Below are 22,559 nucleotides of genomic sequence, written 5' to 3' on the forward strand. Positions count from 1 at the left end.
GGTGAAATATCGATCATACTAAGTTGGTTTCAAAATGTACACGTGTACTACGATGTTTCAGAAAACTTCAGAATCTATGATTGTTTGTGTTTCGAATTCCACAGCCATTGATTTCGCAAAAATTCTCACGCTTTATGAGGTTGTTAACACAGCTGCTAACGGTGCCTATGCTTAACCGAACTTTATTTCCTGTAGTACGGGGAGAAAGAAAAAAAAATGAGAAAGATTTGTCGTACTCCGGGGTTAGCGGTATGGCGCACGTTTCGTTTCCCTATTGGTTGATTCTTTGTAGGCTCGTCTCTATATACATAGGTAAATCTTATATCGTATAGTGGGGTGTCACATGGTGTCACACATACAGGTACCTTAGTCAGATGTTACCAATACAATAGCTGATCAAGTGTTGGTAAGTGTAGGAATGTAGGAGTACGGTTTACGAAACAAATTAGCTTGCACTGATTCATATATAGCTAGTGTAAGTATTCATTGTTCATGCTTAAATATATATGAGTTCTACAGATACGATCTATTTGTTAAATTTTTTAAATTTTCAATAGAAAACCTTATTATATAAATATGTTAAACATATAAAATGTTGTGTGTACGTGTAATAAAAAATGAATACTTTCTTTTATATTATTTTATTTTATTATTACATCTTATATCCGATACAATCAAACAATAAAATTATTTGATATGTTTTCGACTAAACTTTTGCATGCAGATAAGCTTTTCCTTCGTTGTTTCTGATCAGTTATATTCTGGTTTTTCTAATTGTTCCGAACATTTTATCTTATATTTATTTATGGAAAAATAAGAATTTTAAACAACATACACTTTAGATTCATTGAACATTGTTTTCTAAATTCAGAGTCATTTGTATCGAACACAGCTTTTTATTTCGTAAATAGTCAAGAAATAAAACGTAATTACTTCCAGAACAATTCTGAAAAATATAATTTAAGGAGATGTTCTTTGAATATTAAATTCTGAATGAAAAATAGAATACATCGATGTAAATAGCTATCTTTCACTCTGTTATTTACTTATCAAATAATCATCATCCGATTTTACGAATATCGATGTGAAATAATTTCTCTTTAGGAAAATATTCGAGGGTAACGGTAGCTAAATTTTAATCGTGTTACAATGTCCGATAGTGGTCGTAAACAGTGCGAAGAATGGCTTTCACTCTGCAGGATAAGTGATACGTTTCGTTAATTGACTATGTAAAATAAGGTGACAGACAGGTCCGTGCCTCCGGTTGGAATTAATTACAGTAATCGATTCGACACAGTGGACGAAAGTTGTATAAACAACAAAATTTGCAGGTTCGTTGTTTTAGCGGTTTCAAGATAGAAACATGGCTCATATGTGTATTATCAATCATGTCAATACAAAGAATGTTGATAATATTAGTAATATTATTAGCCATGTTAATTTAGAAAAAAAGAAAAAATCAGGCGAAAAAGGTGAAAGGGAAGAATCGTAATGGGATTTAATGATCGTATTAATATACTCGAATCGATGGAGGAACATGTCGAGCTTCTGTTTCGTCCAGAGTCGTGTCGATGACAGGACGATAAGAAATGCTGATCTGTAAAGGTGGAAATATTTCTGATATTTCAACTGATAAAAAGAATACACAATTGCCATATTATATAAATCTCGCAAATTTAAATATAATTGGCGATAAAGTTTCAAAATTCGGTTCAAATGCAGCTACACTTTTATATTTCATTTTTAATTTAGAAATAAAATTTCGAACATTTATTATTTAATTTTATTTAATCATGATCGAAAAATCATTTAATAAAAATCATTGCGCCCCCGCTATAATATAATAATAAAAATATAATATTAATAATAAATTAATAATATAAAGTAAAAATGTTGACTATAAAAAGCTAAAGTTATCAATAAACAAATAATTCTGTCGGAAAAAGTATACCATCGAGGCGCTTACATGCATTGATATGCCGTGAAATAAGTGATAAAGGAAAATAGGAAATCCCGATAACTTACCGATCCATCTGGTCGGGACCATGTGAGTGTGTGTTTGCGCCAATGCTCAGCATATGATCGTTTCTTCTGACCTTCAAGCGGTTTCGAGTAGTCATATTCATCGATTCGTTCCTGCAAATATAATTTTCGTTCGATTTCGTCGTGAATATTAGCCAGCTGCAGATCGAATTAGATATTAGATTAAACAAAGATATAAATACTTTGAAATCATCCCGAGCATGAGACCCTCGAGACTCTTTTCTGTTTTCGGCCGCGTAAACGATGTGCATACAAACCAACATCATGTTTTGTAATTCTATGGCTTCTACCAGCTCTGTGTTCCAGATTAAAGATTGATCTTGAACCTAAAACAATTCGAACATGTTATAAGTTTCAATTCTTTCTAATTCTTAACACGTATTAATCATCAGAAAATTTCTTTTATTCCTGATATATATTAATTTATGTCTAGTAAATTTTGTTCTTTAATTTATTCCAAAAATACAGTTCAACTTATAATTTTGAGGGTCGAAAATTGATCCCATTTATCGTTGAAAACACTCAGCCATTAACACTTAACCATTGCTACGTTCGTAATGCATAATGCCTTATCTGTTCCTGACTCCTACTTACATCGTATCAAACATAAACCAAACCTATTGTTATTTTATATTTTCGATATAATGTCTTAATTAATTATTTATGAGGCTGTGTTTACACAACTCTATGTAGCAGATCGGCGAAGCTGCTTCGCACTATTTGTATATAGTTTAATATTTTTTTCTTCCTTCTGTTCATGTCGACATCGTATGATGAGAAAAACTTGGGACAGTATATCGTATGACAGATAAAACAGATTAAATATCGAGAAGATGAAGACCTTATAACTCAATCTTACATAAATGCATCATTTCGATCAATTCACCTACACATATATCCGGCAAGTCGCAGGTAAAGAGTCGCGTCATCTCACGACATCCTCGTTGTAATACATCGCAGGTTCTGAACACCGAGCAATACTTGTGCATAGTTTGCTGCATCTCTTCTCTCAGCTCGGCGATAGGAATACAACCTTTTGCATAACGAGTCGCGTCAAAGCGGCAAATAGACTCCTCGCCAACAATCTGTACACATACGTAAGTATGCAATTGAGTATAGTTATAAGAGACAAAATAACAATAGGATCTTAAGAATAGCCGGTATTTTGTTTCATTATTTGATTCGAAGCTTCAATTGCGTTTGAGTTTTATTATTGAAAGATGAATGAGAGATTATAAATAAAAATTGGTTAAACCTGTCAGGATAAATGATTTTAATACAAACGTATATCGTTGCTATTTCAAACTTTTCAGTGACAACATTGAATATTAATGTTTAATTCAGATAAAGAATTATTATGTACGTAAAGACGTCACATACACGTAAATGAGAATAGCTGTGTATAACTAACAGAGGAAAAATCACAATAGGATATTAATAATAGGCAGCATCTTACGTTCGATTGTTCAACTTGAATCCTCGATTCGAGTTTCACTATTCAGAGTTGAATGTTTTTATCTCAGGATGATAAATGAGAGGTTATGAATGAAAGTTAATTGAATTAAAATGTCCTAATGTGTTCTTTGTGTATTTAATATACAACTTGAAGGTTCACAGTCGAATAATTTGAGATATTTCTGATCAGAATAAATAATTTTGTTTATTTAATAGAATGAAATAAAAATATACAATATATATATCACAAAATTAAAAAAAAATTTTGATATTTTAAATGTCATTGCTATTTCACAATTTATTGTAAATCCTTCTTAATATTCTGTCGTTAAAACATAATATACTAATAATATACTTCTAATATAATTCTAATTGGACATTGAATTTCATTGCTTCATACGGTGAACGATGTATGTATAGGTTGTCGGTGAGACTACAAAATAAAATAAGATTACAAAAAAGAGCAGATTTAATTTCTCTTTTACCTCTAAAAGTAATAAATTATAATTGGAGTAATCTTTAGTACTTTATGTTTAAAAATTAATTATTATTATTATTATTATACATAAACCAGTCATCTGTGAAATATTTATGTTATTAGTGTTTCACTTTTGTCTGAGACAACAGACTAATTTACGTATTTAACTAAGTTTACCGATGAGTATTTCATATACAGAGTGGATGTATTATAATACAGATAGCCATAGCATATTGTAGAATTTTTGTAAGTATCTTCTTCAATTATGGAAGCATAAATGGGTCCCACTAAAAAACTATGTGAATTTATAATACGCGAAGAAACATAATTTTGTATTCCACAACTCATTAAGTATTCCGTGCCACGTATAACGAACCATCGAAAATAAATTGTGCACTTACGGATGGTAAGTCCTCGTGACGTTCTCCAGGCCTGGTCATGCAGTCGATCTGATCGGAAATTGCCTTGCCAAAAACGACTAACTCCAGAAGGCTATTGGCGCCTAACCGATTGGCCCCATGGACAGACACGCACGCGGTTTCACCTGCTGCCCAGAGTCCTTCGATGACGCTATCTTCCTCGTTTTCTCGCGTCAGAACCTTGGGCAGAGTTACCAACCAGTGATTCATGCTTCGTGCGTAGTTGGTTTAGCGAAGGGCGTTCTAACTACTCACCTGTGCTCGCCAGTTCGTGGGTATGCCGCCCATATTGTAGTGCACTGTGGGAATGATAGGTATCGGTTCTTTTTCTACATTCACGCCGCTGAAGACCCAGGCTAAGTGCGAAATTCCTGGTAGTCGCGTGCGTATTGTTTCTGTTGGCAAGTGATGTAGTTGCAAAAATACATGGTCTTTCTTCGGACCTACACCTCTGGAATGGAATAAATTTCATGGAAGTCACAAGGATGCAGTAGTTTCGTGCTAATAGAAGGAGATGATCTTTATGTGTTTAATTTTGCGACTTAGGTTCGTTTGGATAAATTAGGAGTAACTTTCATAGGATCGTTATTAAAGCACAAATGTGGAAAGTATAAATTGTATATATTGATATAAGTTATTTATATATTTATATAATATTATATAACCTATATCAAAGATATAATTATATAAATAAATAAAATAAATAAATAAATAAATATATGTATATAGACTTATATGTAAATTATGTATACGTATGTTTCTTAAGATATTTAGATATATGAATATCATTGGATTTCTTACAAATCATCTTACATAATAAATATAAAGAGTGTTACAATTTCTTATCAAGAAAACTTGAGGTTAACTCGGAGATTACAAGTTTATTTCGTACTTATGATGTAATGAAACTTTTCCATCTTTTTCCATCTATGACCTGAAAATTATTTCATGTGCTAGTATATAAATATTATATAGATAGATAATTTAATGTACCTACAGAGTATTAGATAAATTAATATGTCTACAGTAGTAAGTCTTCTTTCTCGTTCAATAGTTTTACCAAAGGTCAATATAGAAATCTCTTTTAAATTCTGATAAATGAGAGGGAAGATATAAGAAAATAGACATAACGGGACCGGGTAAAAACAAATCTGTTTTCATAAAGTAACGGCGCCGGAGAGCACCGAAGAGTATGGTATGTTTCGTTATACGGTAGAACTCCATTTATCTTGACCAGCTCACCAAAAGTATAATTGTGAAAAATTAAGTTCATTTTAATATTCCAAAAGTTAAAACCCAAGATATTAAGCGATAAAAGTCGGGGATGTATTTCACATTATAATTGAATTTGACATTACGTATTTCTATTAAATGTATCGTAATTATTGCATATTAAATTATTTTCTTTTATTCGTACAATCTTGAGACTTTTCACTTGTAGTATGTATTACTTTAAACATTTCACCTATAGCTAGAGTTTATATTAGGTCGTCCGGAAAGTTTCTTTCGTTTTATAAGGAAATAATGCATGGACAACATTTTTCGTTTTATATTATTTTATCGAATTACGTATGATCCATTTTTTTATCAAAATAAAGATCACAACGTTCGACAGATTAAGTTTCATGTTTGTATAAAGATACGTTGTTGTAAAGGACGTGTCTGTAAAAGAAAGACACTTTTCGGACAACCTAATATAATCGGGGTTCACTGATTTTCCCCACTACCAGTGAATTCCAAGTAATAGGAGTTCACGCCCAGATAAAAGTTTAATTCCTAAGTTTAATCATAAGTTAATGTGTAATAAGTAAAATTCAAATAAATGGAGTTTTATTGTCGAGTATGGCCGCGAAAGTGTTAAACATATTCATAAAATTTCCTATATGCTTACCTTCCTTCGAATATTTCCATTGTTATTGCTCTGGATACGATATCGCGAGACGCGAGGTCTTTCGCGTTTGGCGCGTATCGTTCCATGAAGAATTCTCCTTCGGAATTGAGTAGCTTCCCGCCTTCTCCACGGCTACCTTCTGTTATCAAAATGCCGCTGCCGTATATTCCTGGCGGAAAAATCGACTGGTTAAACGGGGAAAGCTTTTGCCCTTGCGGATTCTGTTTTCCTTTTTGCTACGCAAATACCGGTTGGATGAAACTGGATGAACTCCATATCTTCAAGGGGCAATCCTGCTCTGGAGGCCATCGCCATACCATCTCCGGTGCATACATGTGCCGCGGTGCAGGACAGGTAACATCTTCCTGCTCCTCCTGTAGCTAATACCTGGAAAAGGTGTCAGCTTGTTTATCGGCTCGATATTTAATGCTCATGTTTAACGACCCGTCGCGCCGTTCCCTGGCTTCGTAGGATAATATGGTAACATGATGCTAAGGATACCGTGTCTGAAATTTTTCAAAAGCGAAAACCACGATGAAATGTGGAATGCATGGGACTTATACATATATTTAGTAAACAATTTGCAAAGTGTTTTCTTTCTTCGTTCCTTTTACTTATTTTGTCAAAAAATATAATTTCAATGCATACGATATTATAAAATTAAAAGAACCGCTTTGTACATCGTCATGCAGCAAATATTTTAATTCTATTAATCAAAGATCAAATGTTTACTGTATGATGAGCCCTGAAGCGATGCAGAAGTCCGGTTTCTAGTTCCCATGCTAAAACTCCCTTGCAGCATCGTCCGAACATAAGAAGATCGAGGGCAAAGTACTCGACGTAATAATGGACGTCGTAACGGAGGCTCTGCCCATATAAAGTGTGTAGTATTGCGTGACCGGTTCTATCCGCGGCGGCACAAGTTCTGTGAGCTTGACCACCTTTTCCAAACTTTAACGATTGTCCACCAAATGCACGTTGATAGATTTTTCCATCATCCGTACGGCTAAAGGGACAACCTAAAATACGTAAATTTTGATACTGCTAATAGTTTAAAAATAAGACTTTGAAATTTCATATAATTGGTTAATTTTAATTCATTTTATTCATTTAATTAATTTTAATTTAATAAATTGGTAAATTTAATTTTCGAATATGAGAGACTTTCAAATATGATTCACTTATGTTAACTTTTTTTATTTTATTCCTTATTTATCTTACTTCATCAAAAAAGCTATATTTGGTACTTAAAAAATTACCATAATTTTCGAGTTCATAAACTGCTCGAGGTGCTTCTCTTGTTAGGAAATGTATCGCATCCTGATCTCCTAGCCAGTCAGACCCTTTAACGGTATCATACATATGGTAAAGCCAATTATCCTCCTTCTCATCAATAGCGGCATTTACTCCACCTTGAGCGGCGACAGTGTGAGATCTTGTAGGAAATAATTTTGTGACCACTGCCACGCGGTAACCCTTACTCCCTGTTCAATAAAAGCACGAAAACAAGATCGTTGAGAATTGATAATTAAAAAATAATGAATTTTCTAACTCTATGTGGTAGATTAATGGCAGATAATAAACATAATAAATAATAAATTCGTTAAACTAATATGTACAATGTTTAACACGTTCAAACTGGTGTGATCCACTGGTGGGCCGTAACCAGCGCTTCTATTTGGCGGCGTGGATCACCGGTGGGTCACACCATATTTTTATCACCGCGCGGCATTTACGTTTCCAATTTTAATTTATAAAAATGTTATTTAAACTGGAATAAAATATAAATGTTATTGGAGGAGGTGCGTATGAAAAAGTATGTCGGCTCGAACGTGTTACGTAAACAAACTTCTTGGGTTCGAAATAGAAATTTTATAAAATGGCTAACTATTTAATATGATCTGACTGACCGGCGGGTCACGCCGCGTGATGGTAAAACAAAGGTGTGACGCACCGGTGACCCGCGCTGCCAGATGGAAGTGCAGATTGTAGTCCACCGGTGAATTACACCAGTCAAATCTCGTTTACATGATTTATGAATTAAAAAATAGTTCATATTTTCAATTTTCCTTTCAAGTTGACTATAGAATTATGCAATGCATGTGGAACAAAATGCATAATTACTTTTTTAACCTGACTTAAAAGATAATAGCTTTTTTTACTGTAGATTATCAGATGGGTAATATATTATTTTAATTTAATTCTCGAGTTATATGGAACGTGTTTGTAATTAAATTACCTAAGCCAAAAGCCGCTCTCAACCCTGCACCACCCGCGCCCACAATCACAACATCGTAACAATGATCTATTAGGGGATAATCCTGCAAACAGTATTTGAAACATTAAAATGTCAATTATTCGTGGACATACATTTTGAAAACGACAAATAACAAATTTTATTAGAAAATCATTACGTTACTATTTTCCGTTCCACATTTGGCTTTTTCACCTGGACTGATATTTACGTGAAAATATCTACTAGTTTTTCTGTTCAGGTATTGAAATTGTGAACCAAACCGCTACAAAAAACCGAAACATAAAAATCAAGACACTTTAAAAAATTAGTTTTCTAATAATTGTTACTGCTTACAAAATATCGTGGCAAACAGTTCACAGATCGTAACATTATTTCTTGAAGTTTGTGTGCAACATGAAGTATAATTACACATAAACAAGCTGCTATGTTTGTTCGTCATTTGATAAAAGAAGCAAAATATTTAATCATGACTATTTTCAGAATGTAAAACTCATAGATAGGTACAATACTAGATCTTGTACAAGCATAACTTTATTGCACTTGCAAAAATACAGTTCAAAACATAGATAATTTGTTATATTATTATTAGGACAATGTACATTTAGTTTGGTATGGATTTCTCTGTTAATATTTATGTTCATATATTTTGGTAGATTCTTTTTTAAATGTTCTTTTTCCTGTTTCAATGCTCTTTGAGTACGGATGATAACGACGAATCACTCTTAGTAGGATATTGGCGCTATTTCGGCAGATGTGTAACAACTACTCTCGTTTTTTTCATTTTTCCTTTCTATGAAGAAAGTTTTTCGACTTATTAAAGTTAAGTTTTTAGACTTATTAAAAGCGCTGCCCGTGCGTTTCGCTACCCACCCGTAATTTATTAATCTTAATGTAACGATTAATCGTTGTTATTTAGGCGCGAAATTGTACCAGCAATTAAACTATTACTAATAAATACTCTTAAACTTACGCTACAATTATTTCGTTACACACATATATAAAATACATTATTTGAATAAATGTATGATTTATTTTTGTCCGCCTTGATTCGTTGTGCTCACTCTTATATAAAAAGTTCATAAAAAAATTACTAGGAGGTAAATTCAGGGAGAAAGTGGAAGAAGGCGGTTTTCGATATATCGCTTACTTACAAACGTAAAGTTGAAGAGTAAAAAGCAAAAACGATTAATGAGTATCAAACAACGAACAAGATAACCCAAAGTACAAAGAACAAAGTACATAATTGTTATACTATAAAATTATAATTTTCGTTCTGTCATGTACTTGCAGTTCAACAAAAAACAAATGCAAAGTTTCCTTTTAATAATGCGTATAAATGCTCGTCCATTTTTTTATATGAAACAACAAAAATCATAATTTCACATATTTGTTACAAAGAATATAATCTGCGACGAAGCAATTGTATTATATGTAACTTTCATTTTATATTCTTATTTCATTTTCATACATATACGCGCGAATGTTTGAAATAGAACAAGTTCGAGTTTTACAATCGCAGCACGTTAAATCCAAATTAATTGACCTTTTAAAATCTAATTCTCGTGTTAACTAATATAATAATGGCGAGTCCTTTAAGTTGATATTACTCGATGACAGAGATGCAATTACTGCCCAACAATTCTGCAATTATTTATATTCGGATCTATTTTCTGCAACTTATTTTCGTTTTTCTTGCGTGTTCATTAATACTTGAAAATTTAACGTTTCTAGATTTTTTTTCTGCAAATTTCACAATGACCGAAAACCAGTAACTAGAGCACATAAGTATATAGGTCTAACCCTAAACTGCAAGAATAAAAAATCTTCTTTTCTCTAATGGTTTCACGAATATTTAAGATAGTTCTTCTTTCAATTCCTTTGTGCCGATACTTTATCCTTCGTGCTTCGAGTACCTGCTTATTACGATTGTTTATATATACGTTTGAATCGGTTTTTCGTCTGCAATTTTAAACTATAGTTTCTTATAGACTATAGTCCCTTTCGTTTAAAAAGCTTTTGCAATCGATTCGAGGCTAGAACAATTTACTCAGAGTCGATTCTTTGTGCTTCAAAGTTGTTTTTATCGGTCGATCAGCCGAGTGCTTCAAAGCACGAGTCTTTTGATACCGCATTCGCAACAAAACTTGGCAGTTTCCGGGAATTTGAAACCACATCGGTGACAATATTTGGACATCTTGCATTTGGTCATGTTCGTGACTCCATCGCTGTCTTGACGATTGTTCCTCAACAAATCCTCGTCGAAGCATCCGACCACATCGTTAGTGCTGCGTCCATGATGCGAATATTTGCGATTTAAACTAGGAGGAAGAAATTGAATGGGGGTTTAGGCATGCAGGAGATTACATGGTACCGACGAAAATTACGGCAAATTACGGCAAATTACACACATAATCCAAAATATGCTCTAGAATATAATCTATCGTTCGTGTAAAAATTGACTTGAAAATATTTAGAGCTTTGAAATGTATTATTGTAATGCAGAGCAATCTTTATCGAAGCGGATAATTGTTAAGTAAAAAATATGCATACCTATAATATAAACCGATTTGAGTAATAACATCGATTGAAATATGAGTATGAACGAAGAACTAGGGGTCAAATATTTTAAATATCTCTAAAGAGACGCGGAATATACGTATACAAAATTGTACCGTATAGGACATATACGCGCGCGCGCGTGTATGTGTCATGTAGTAGAATAATAAGATAAGAATTTTCACTAATATTTTATACATACTATATCACTAAACAATCGCATATTAACCTGCTATAAGCGGAATCGGCGCTCATTTTATTGTAATCTTGTCTTTTGTAGCTCTCGGGCGAAGATAGTTCCTCATCGCTAATCTGTCCATTGCGTTGTCTGCCGTGAACAGGGCTAGATACGGATAAGGAATCACTTTTCATGAAGGATTTCAAGGAGGGGAAGGAACTATTTTCATTCTCGAACGAAGTCATCAATTCGTCGAACACAGAATTCGATCGTTTGATGTCCACATCCGAAGATATTATGGAGCTAAGGCTCAAATTACTGCTTGAAAGGTTCGTATAATTATTATTCCTGCTATTTAGACTGTTATTCGATGACTTGTAGGTATCGCTATTTTTATGAAACGATCTTTTTTCATGAGAATTATTCGAATTTTTTCGATCCGGGGTAGTTTTAGATGCGGAGGACGACCGAACGGAAACGGAGCGATTAACGTTAGGCCGAATAACTTTTGTTGAGACTTTGTCAAGAATTTTATGAACTCTTTCCGAGTTACCAACAAAACTTCTACTACCACAATTTGTAGCGTCGATTTCACCGCCTAAAGCTTTCGATTTATCGATAATTATTCGCCTACCTAACTCTCTAATGGGAGATTTCTTTTCTAGTTTCGTTTTACAAATCGAACCTTTGAATTCCTTGTTCTCTTTGAGATCTTTGAGAAAAGCTTCTTGTGATAACGAGTTAGTCTCGGTGGAATCGCTCGAGAAATCTGACACGAGATCGTCAAATTCCGATGGAGGAGCTATCAAGGACGATCGTTTTTCAGGACTCGAAAGAGATGGCTGGCAAGGATATTTGACGAAAGCCGAGGAATGAGAAAGAGGAAAAGAGGAATCTTGGTTTTGTTCAATCGGCTGACTGTCCGTCACGGATTGTTCGCTGGTGTCCGACAGCAGGTCATTCATCTGCTGCTCTGCTAGTAAGAAAGGATCGTAATCCCTGCCGCTGAAAGCACAATTAGCGGTTCAATGTCATCCCTATTGCACTAGGAGACGTTTCTTTCGGGAACATATCGTTTTTTAAATTATTAATAGTTTTGTGATTGATGCATTGATTATCCAAATTGAAATATTAATATAATTTCGCAAGAAAATTTATGATACAGAAAATAATGAAATTTACATATAGAGCTTACATAAAACTACGTATCAAGATTTCAAAAAGTTATCCGTCGATTTTCATAGATAGACGTCTTCGTAAGTAATTAAAAAATGTGTAAATAAATAAAATAAAAAATTTGAGAAATCATAATCGATAGTCCACCTATAGTCAATAATAAGTTTAAATTCAATTTGTATACCAATAATATTAGGTAAAACATTACATAACATAAATTTATTTACAATGTTCGTATCGAAGTATATAACAGAACTATAACCATTCTTTTTAATATATATTTAGGAATTTTAAGATTATTTTTTGTAATGTATTTTATAGAACTCTACCAATACGTAAGATTAAAATGTTCAAGAAAACATTTACTGTACGAAAGATCTCAAAAAAGAAAGATGTCTTACGTAGTAGAATCAATGCAGAGTGAGTAATATAAAATCTTATTTCATAGAGGATATCGCGTATACGTACGTAAATATATACACGGAATAAATTGAAAATAGCTGCTTGAAATGTAGTAAATGTGCCATGATAAAATTTAAAACGAAGATATTAGCAGTAAACGGAAATTCATCGAAAAATCTGTCCCATGCTTACATTGATCTGTAGTGTATCGAATTTTTCAGATTTCCTATTTTAGAAAGCAATCAACGAATGCCAAGGTCGATAATGCGCCTGTGGAACGATAACGATATGTACACAAAATATCAGAGAAGCATTTCAGCCTGGGATAAACATGCAAAGCATGTTCTTTAACCAATTTTCGAAGTAAATCTTCGTATAATGTGATAGTTAAACTCGTGTGGAGTCACACATGCGATACAATATACATTAAAGAACGTGCCAAAATTAAATTTGCGATTCGAACAATTAACGATATCATAATAAGAATTGGCTTGAAGCTGTCGTTTCGACAAAATGAGCTAACTTGATGACAATTCTGCGAGAAGTGAGAAATTTGTCTTGACAATGTTTGTTTAGCCTGCTGGGACTTACGTTCTACCGCTAAGTACGAGATTAAAATCCGGTCTCCTGCGCACATAATTGCTCCATACGGGACGTAATGGCAGTTTTATATTCCTATAATATTGTACGTGCATTACGAAATCTAAATACAGTATAAAATTGATGTTTTCATTTCGTAACGGTGAATGAAAATTGATATTTTCAATTTGTAATAAATTACGTTACAAATGACAACATCGATAGCATATTATTAAATTGTTTATCTAGGAAATATAAATTTAGATAACATTTCCAATTCAACTTCATATTTATTTTAAAGTAAATTTATAAAACTACTTTACTAGGAGCGAAATTGATTACTGTCGTATTACGTCGTATTATAAAGATTTGTTCTATAAAGAACTAATAAATATCCTGAAAAATAATCTAACAAGCCTATTCCTACCTGTGACATATCAAGGAAGAGTTACTGGGAACAGATGGGAGAATGCGAAATTTTGGATTTCTCTTAAGAAACCTGCTCGCCTCCTGATGCGGTGGATCGAGATTGATCAATCTATTCTTCGAAGCTTTCGATGCCTTCTCCCAATACGTTTGATTATCGATTTTCTCCTTTTCGTTGCAGTTTTTTTTCATTATCATATGGCTTTTAATCTCCGGCAATATTCTAAATTTGATACTTCTATTTCTTGTACCAATTTCCTCAATCGTTTCCACTTCAACAGATTCGACTTGCTTCACATCCGTGAGATCTACCGCATCGACGGATGATGCTAAACTATCGCTACTTTCATTCAAAATACTCATATTTTCTACCTCGATCGTTTTCGGTCGATGTGGTTTCAAGGCTGTCGATCGATTTATTAACGAGTCATGCAATCGAACTCGTTGACTTAATTTGAAGCAAGATTCTGACAAAACTATCGATCGTAAACTGCGGGAATTCTGCTTGGTTCTATCGTTTTTGTCAGTGACAGATTTGAAGTTACTTATATTATCTTGTACACGACGTTCGATGCTGTTATCACTATCGCAATCGAAATCTTTGACCGAGCAATTTTTGTAGATTTCTTGCACTTCTTCGCTTATGCCATCTTTTTTCACGGCAGATTTCTCGGATATATTTGACGTATTCTTTGAATTATTATTATCTTCAATAACAGTATATTCTCTCTTATAACAACAATCATCTTTTTTCGGGTTTACACCGAAATGATTCGCTAAAGATTCAGTTAGATTGCAATTATAATTATTTTCGTTAAACTTTATTTTACTTTGTGCTTCCGAAGACTCTTCCATAAGATTATTTGCTAGAACATTCGTATTTAACAATGTATCGCAAACTTGACTCTCAGAATGTAAGGAATTTTCATTAATATTAACAGATGCTTCGCCAACATTGTTCTCACATTTGAAATTTAGGGAAACTTCCGCCGGACAGTTACAAATATTTATTTGATTCGCAACTTCTTTTTTGTGCACTTCTGGAAATTCTATTTGCTCTTCTTTCTGCACTGGCGATGTAACGTTCAAGAAGCTTTCTCCTTTCTTTTTTAACAAGGAACACGTATCTCTTAACAAAACTTTTCTCTCTCTTTGTACTATCGGAGACGAAATTGTTGAGGAACCTTCTATATTCTTATTACATTCGTTATGTCTATTGTTAGAGGGACTAACTGCAAAATTAATCTTTTCCGATTCACCAATCTTACCACGAGACGAATGCCTGGAGTTTAAAGAATTTGAATGTCTGCTTTCAACCCGATATAACATCTCAGATCCTGTTTGCGTGTCAATTTCCACTTTCCATTCAGAATTTTCTGGTAGTAGGCATAATTCTTTCTTAAAATTTTCGTAATCCTCGCATTTGAATTCCGAATAATTCTCAATGTTCCTAAATGGTGTGCTTGATCTAGTTGGTTGTAACATAACGTCTGTATCAAATGGATTAGTTTCCATTTCTATCCAATTTGTTTCAGAATTATGAAACGCATCGTTATTAATATTCTCATTTCTCGTAGAATATTCACATTGACTTTGTACCGATTGAATCGAATTTTTTGTATCAATATCAAGTTCATCATTATCATTGTCGGCAGTTTTAATATATTTTCGTTTACTCCATTCATTATTTTGTTGATCATTATGTAACATTAATTGAGTTACCTCTTGATTTGCTTCCTGCATATTACTATTAGCAATTTTTTTATTTTTTTCGGGTTCACTTATCTTGCAGATGTCTGCAAGTTGTCCATAGGAAATTGAAGATAGCAAATTTTCTTCAAGTAAAGGCAGTATGTTTCCTTTTATATTTCCTTCTATCGCGCCAACGCTTTCATTTGCATGTATAGTTTGTAAATTTTTGCAATCTAATAGTCCTGTTCCTTTTATTATAGGTACATTGGTATTCAATGCATGAATATCGCTATTTTCACACAAATTTTTTTGTGAATGCATAACTTTGAAATTATTACAAGAATTCTCCGCATTATCTTCAAAATTACTTTGTGCAAAAGAATCAGCAGAAGTGGTCGGTTTTAGTTGCTTCTTCTCTAAAATTCTATCCCTCGATGATTTAAAACTTTCAGAAGGCGATATTGCATCTGAGGTTTCGAAATAAAAATTATCTTCTTGAGATCGCATTTTATTTATCATTCTTTCGTCTTTTATTACGGAATGCTTTGACACATTTGTTTTAAGAGTTCCCAGTTTTAAATCCCTACAAGAATTTCTAGAATCGCTTGTTGTGTTCGCTTCTTCAGAGACAACGGAATTAATCGAAGAAGTATAAATGTGACTCATTTTATCCAAATCTCCTAAACAGAATTCCACACGAGGACTATGTCTTACTGGTTTCCATTTTTTACTCCTAGTAATATGCATGTCATCAGTTTTATCACTCATTAGCGAATCTTTAAACGAATACGTTTGATTCAACGTTGTTGACGCAGTCGACCGATTCGTGTTTTCCACATTCATACCTAATGCAAATTCGACATTTTCCATTTGCTTTTCGTTCAAAGATAAATCCTTAATGCTTTCTTTCACATCTTTCGCTTGATTTGTTTCCACAAGCTGTTTCCACGTTATCAACTGATTTTCTCTATATATGATGCATGACTTCACAGTGACACCCATAATGTCGTCGTTAATCGAAATATCGTTTAATGTTGGATTGCCTTGACTTCTAGCTGAAACGATGTTCGCTTTCAATGATCTAGCAGAATGTAATAGTTGATGCCTCTCGTCTTGTTTAGTTTTCTGGCTCGTGGTTTTATCTTGTCTCACTATTCCTTGCGTCTTTTTCGATTGTTTGCTGTACGATCTTGGCAAGGGGACGCTGTTGCACTCTTCGAAACTTTCTTTCTTATGTTTTAAGGGCGGAACAGGGAGGTGAGAGGTTCTTTTAACAGGGGAAGCAGGTCGAAAGGTAACCGGTCCGGCTTCGTCTTCCAGTGGTCTGAGGATGAGGAAACAGGATCAAGGATGTGTGCCTGACATCAGGAGAAGGTCATCAGGCTTTATCAATATCTGATGCATGCTGTCGCTTAAATATTTCTGACTAAAAACAACCTTGTCCCTTTTCCTTCTCCTCATGCACGCTACTAACATGTACCTAAATTAAGCTCCACGTATATATTTCCTAAGACGTACATTGATTGTGGTTATGTATATTCAAAGGCAGCATACCTATTTATACGATCTATCAATCGTGACTTCATCGGAACCGTAGGGCTGGAGGACTCTCTCGTTTGACTAAGACGTCTGCTGTAATTGTAAAAGTAAATAAAAATTAGAGTATATGTATGTATAGATATTTGAGAAGTTCGTGTTATTAAAAAAGTGAAGTTTTGATTTTTGAAAGATGTCATTGAATTTATAAGGTGAAAGATAGTTAAAGGATAGATTTTATCACCGAATTTATATGTACTCCGGTCACATGAACCGATTTATGATAGGGTAACTTCATTTATGATAGGCTCGAGGCTCAAATAAACGAATTTCAGTTGTATGCCAAAAAGTATTCGCTTTTTCCTGGAAAAAGTCAAGCAACTTACACGACAGTCGATTTATGTTTAACGGGGTTGTCTTTGGTCTTGTTGCAACTCGGTGCTGATGCGCTCTCTTTGGCTTTATTATTAGCTGCCAGTGTCGGCAACGTTTTGTTGCCGGAACTCAGGGTGATCGCTGAGCCTGTAGAATACTTCTCGCGGGTTGCTTGTCGACGACTCTTCAACACTGGAGCTCGATATTTCATCCTTGCTTCAAGACGTTCCTTGGCGATGTTCGTCGCAGGGCTGACCGGCGCTCGTGTAATTCTTTCCTTGCACCAGGCCACGTGTCTGTCGTATGCCTTGACACCAAAATGCCGGTTACAGGTAGGACACATGCCCTGTTCGTTAGCGCGTGTTGGTGCATTTGATATGATCGTTGTGCCACACTGTTTCTGCATCGTAGAATCTGCCTAAAAATATATTGCAGCACTGTATAAAATCCTACGATATGCAAATAGATTTTATATATTCAAATTTACAGCTTATATATCTTATATAATAATTATTACTACACAGCAATAGATACACAGATGAAAATTCAATCAGCAATAATTATATTACGATTTATCAACAAAGCAGCAAAGCAGATATAAGCAAACTATAATTTTATAAAGCACTTCGCGAAGAGAATTCATTGCATGCACGAACGCACTTGTATCATTCGTGATGCATCTGGGTTAATTCTACCTGCAATTCTCACCTCCCCCTGCCTGCCTCACTAGTTACCTTCTCATTTCAATTCAACCGTGCAATCTTATATTACCCAATTATTCCGTTTACATATTATGTATAAATTTGTCTCTTGAATCGAAGTCATAAATATATAAAATTATTTGTAACAATTGTGCCAATTATTTTTACTGATCGTTCCGTTTCATTAGGTTAATTACGAAATAGTTATTTACTAATTTAATAATTATTTCCTTTTAAAAACACAAGTAACAATTTTTCTTAAACATACGATACGTTTTACATAATACATAAAGGTATGTATTTCAAGCTAATTTACTTATCTGATTTTAAAATTAAAATTAAAGCCTCTGACTTTTATTAATCTTGAGATTGAATATACACCTGTAAAATTTGATTGGTTTACGTTAATATATCAGAGGATTCAAGACTTACGATCTCGTTGCGTGCTGCGCGGATAGCCCGCAGAAAATCATCATGCGTTTGTTTCCAAGTGGATTTGGTATTGGAGAATTTATCATCCAGTGAACGTCGTTTCTTCTCTTGCTTGGGCAGAAACTCTGCCAACTCGGTGCCCTGGATCCTCTGTTTGGCTGAGTCGAAGGGCTTCCTCTTCTTGTTCGCGGATCGCTCGCAAATCTTCGAGTGCTTGTCCAACGACTGCGGCATAAAGGTCCGTGCGCAGATCGCGCACGGCAGAAGGATGGGCGGCACATCTGTGTCCATTTACCAAGAATTAATTGGCTGCTGTGATCCTCCTGTTCGACAGGCACACGAGATGCGTCCGTATATCGAGCAGAATGAATCAGAACGATCGAAACGCGTCAGCCAGCATTAGTGAGCCTATATCAATGTATCTTCAACAGTTCAGCCTGATAATATTCTCATCTCTTTCAATCGAGCAATCCATGATTTCTGACTCAGACTGCGATAAATGGAAGTCATTCGAACGTGCACACATGAACGCGTCGAGAGATTAGTAATTTTAGTATTAATCGTTAAGTTAGAGCTTAAGTGAAGTCACTGAAATCTTACAAATTACAATGTTATTTTTAGCTTTAACGATTAAAGCTTTTTTAAAGATTTATTTATATTTACAAGCTTCAAATAAGGATTTATTTGAAAATCAGCAGCGCCGTATCACAATTAATTCTAACTCAGTTAATATCACTCTGTACCAAAGGTCAATTCGTCAAACTTAAAGTCTCCGAAATTATTGTCCAAACTATTCGCTTCTCATAACTGATAATGTCCAAACTAATCACTTCAATACCCAGAGTTGCGATGAAACTATTAAGGCAAAAAACAGAAACACGTAGAGATCAAGCGCATGTAAAAGTATCGATTCGATATCGAGCAAGATCGAATTCCATGAATCGATAGGTAATTGACGATCGAACAGATCGATCGTTTGCAGTGCACGCGTAGATAGCAGCCACCTGTGTGGTTCTTCTTTTGAACGACGTCCACGACAACAAAGACGAGGTGGAGGTGGATGAGGACGAGGTGTCGCCCTCGCAAGAACTACTCGCCCACGAACGATCAAGCTTCCTTTTTTGGCGTACCGAGTTACCGTTTGAGCATTATGAGTCTAGTGTTGCGCTATGGACGAGAGCTGCAACATGCTGCTCTCAGCGCGGCGATTCCTTCCTTCCCCGCTTTTTCGATGACTTCCATGAACACGTTGAATACCGTCCAACGTTTGCCTTTTCGAAGTGTCACCTTCACGGATGAATTCATAATCCTGCCGACGCGTTATTCATCGATGATTAGCGACAGATGGGTTTCGTTCTCTTTATGCGGATCACTGCGATTTTTTTACATTGTACACCGATGATAGATAGATTTATGAGCGTATTTTTCTAAATCTGAGTTTCAGGAGCCTGTTCCTTCGAGCAAGGAGCTCGATAAATTCCTAAATCGAGAAGATTTAAAAGGGCAATTTTATTTACAATCATCGTCGATAAATCTAATAAAGTATCCTTTCACGTGTTTATTGCATCAGGAAAGATATTTCTATTATTTGATTTTAAAATTACTAAGAATTCCAGACATTCACATTGTTACTTCAGGAAGAAATTATGTCATCTTTCACTTGCAGATCACGTAACTAACAGTAAGACGTAGAGTAACGAGCGAGCCATAAAATACAAGATAACAATATTGGCATTCTCTTTCATTACCAACCGAGGAGATCCAATGAATTCCGCGTTATTTATAACACTATTTCCAGGAACATTCGATCCTATCGTTTGTGATATAAGCATCGAGAGGCAAGGATTATAATAAATTGCAAAAAACAAAAGAGATTACATAAACATGAGGAAATTAATATTAACTTCAATATATTCTAACTGGAATATCCTTTGTTTAACTAAACTATAAAAAAACCTTTGATTGCAACGTTCACCACATGAAATATGAACAAAGAAAAGAAACAATATTAACGACGAATCAATAAAAACGTAATTTAAAGTTAACAGAATCAAATTTGACTGTTAAGTTGTTAATTAGAAATGACACAATGATTAGACCAGAGTAATCAAAGGCGAACGAAAAGCACTCACGAAAATTTGAGAGAATCTCCACTTTTCATCACATACATCTCACCTGATTCACGGGATTGTTCGACTTGGACTATTTCTGTTAAGTTGATAAGTTGCTCTATCGTCGAACAGTGATCATAGGGCGGCCCTTGGTCCGCCCCTGCGATAGCTCCTCTCGAAACACAGCACAACATTGAAGAGCATGGAGACGCACCGACTGAGTCTTTCCATCGGCACGAGGCTGTTCTTGTACGCAACGTGTATCCGTCTATCTCGTTCTCTTCTCTTGTTAAATGGAGTTTATTTTAGGTGTCACTGCGAGAGAGTCAGGAACGTTTGCTCCTTCCTTTTAATAGCGATAGGATTGATACTCTCACTCTCACTTTACTCTCTCATTCTCACTCTATCAAGAAAATTAGTTGAGGTCAATTTCTAGATAACTTCTAGTTCTAAATTTTTTAATGTAGTAAGAGATAAGGGCATATATGTGCATATGTATACATTGTGTGCACTTATTTTCTCTTGAATTCAAATGTAATATTAAAAAATGCAAATATAATGCCTCCATATGTGGAAATTACCTTTTTTAAGCCTTTTAAAATATTTTCTAATATTTCGAGCAAGTAAAAATATTAAAAAGAATTTAAAATAATATGAAATAAATAATTAAAGAGGACAATCTTTTTTGGACTTAATAAATTCGTCTCTGAGGAGTTAAATAATTTTATGAAGTATCAAATACGACGCTTCGAATAAAGTGTAAATGTGATTTTAGATACACGATGCCTCTTTGTCACCTAAGCCGTCACGACAGATTGTTTTGAAACATATAGCGAATATCTATTCATTATTTAAGACGTATTATGTGGACCTTTTTTCCATTAAAAACCTACGAATAAGTTATGTATATATATATATATATATTTTCTTTTCTTTTTTATAATTAATCCCACTCTATTATATGAAAGCACTAATGATCTTTTAAGAACAAAATTCAAAGAGTAACAATGTAATTGGCATTAAGTTGCCGACGAAATTTTAAAAAGTTTCGAATGTGAAATTGCATTCATATTGTCGATAAAAGTTCAGCAACGTGTGCAATCACTGCCTAGAGTTTACTTGCAAAGAAGTAGCGGTTACGCACAAGTTCATGTTCTTAATTCATTTTACGGGTTTCAATTCCGGTAAATATTGTGACCATGTAACATGGATCACTCTTAAATATAATGATTTAATATATCGATGTCATATATGTATACACGTAGATTTAATCAATACTGTTAGGAGTACATTAAAAACACATACAAGTCCACATATGTATACATTGGAATGAGTATTGATGTAAGAAACATTTCAATAATTGAATAACGAACAATTTATGTACGTTCAAACAATTAATTATATACGTATCTGATTCGGAGAATAATAACAATGATAATCATTACTTATCTAACAAATCCAAATTATTTCTATAATAATGACAAATGCAACTAAAAGCATTTCGAAGGTTAAAGCAAAATTTTCTTTTGATAGAAATAGCAATAGAATTATTTTCAAAATTTCAAATAAATTTTAAAATAAGATTTCAAATAACCCAAAAATTAAAAATTCAAATTTTCATGTAAATTATTAAATAAAACCCAATGAATTAAACAATTTGCAGTAATTTTAATGAAAATAACTAGCAGATATATGCAGTAATAAACATTATAGCAGTATTTCATGTCTATCATTTGTGACATAAATATCACATACGTTACGTTCGATCGCAATTGTATCAAGATTGTATGTCGATTATTCATTCGCCAGGCATCAATCCGATTTTGTGTAAAATTCAAAATATGACCTCACC

The 22,559-nt window shown here is 34.0% G+C and overlaps 2 protein-coding genes across 2 annotated transcripts; both read right to left on the reverse strand.

Moving 5' to 3' along the window:
- Window positions 1-624: 624 nt before the first annotated feature.
- Window positions 625-8,619, reverse strand: LOC126864575 (succinate dehydrogenase [ubiquinone] flavoprotein subunit, mitochondrial-like; the record flags this gene model as incomplete). The annotated part of the gene is made up of 11 exons (XM_050616028.1): window positions 625-1,597; window positions 2,026-2,136; window positions 2,226-2,369; window positions 2,934-3,128; window positions 4,378-4,575; window positions 4,651-4,846; window positions 6,287-6,455; window positions 6,535-6,673; window positions 7,019-7,305; window positions 7,546-7,770; window positions 8,526-8,619. Coding segments are annotated over 11 exons (1,845 nt in total), but the record flags the coding sequence as incomplete, so codon positions are not given.
- A 437-nt stretch (window positions 8,620-9,056) lies between these two features.
- LOC126864947 (uncharacterized) lies at window positions 9,057-21,153 on the reverse strand. Its single transcript, XM_050616887.1, has 8 exons — window positions 20,772-21,153; window positions 18,597-18,877; window positions 17,475-17,881; window positions 17,107-17,184; window positions 13,862-16,876; window positions 13,447-13,530; window positions 11,329-12,282; window positions 9,057-10,861 (listed from the first exon to the last, which is right to left on the reverse strand). Exons 1-8 carry the CDS (start codon window positions 20,899-20,901, stop codon window positions 10,648-10,650), a joined length of 5,163 nt encoding a protein of 1,720 aa, XP_050472844.1. The 5' UTR covers window positions 20,902-21,153; the 3' UTR covers window positions 9,057-10,647.
- Window positions 21,154-22,559: the final 1,406 nt, after the last annotated feature.

This window comes from Bombus huntii, chromosome 4 (assembly GCF_024542735.1).
Source record: "Bombus huntii isolate Logan2020A chromosome 4, iyBomHunt1.1, whole genome shotgun sequence".
NCBI classification, from domain to species: domain Eukaryota; kingdom Metazoa; phylum Arthropoda; class Insecta; order Hymenoptera; family Apidae; genus Bombus; species Bombus huntii.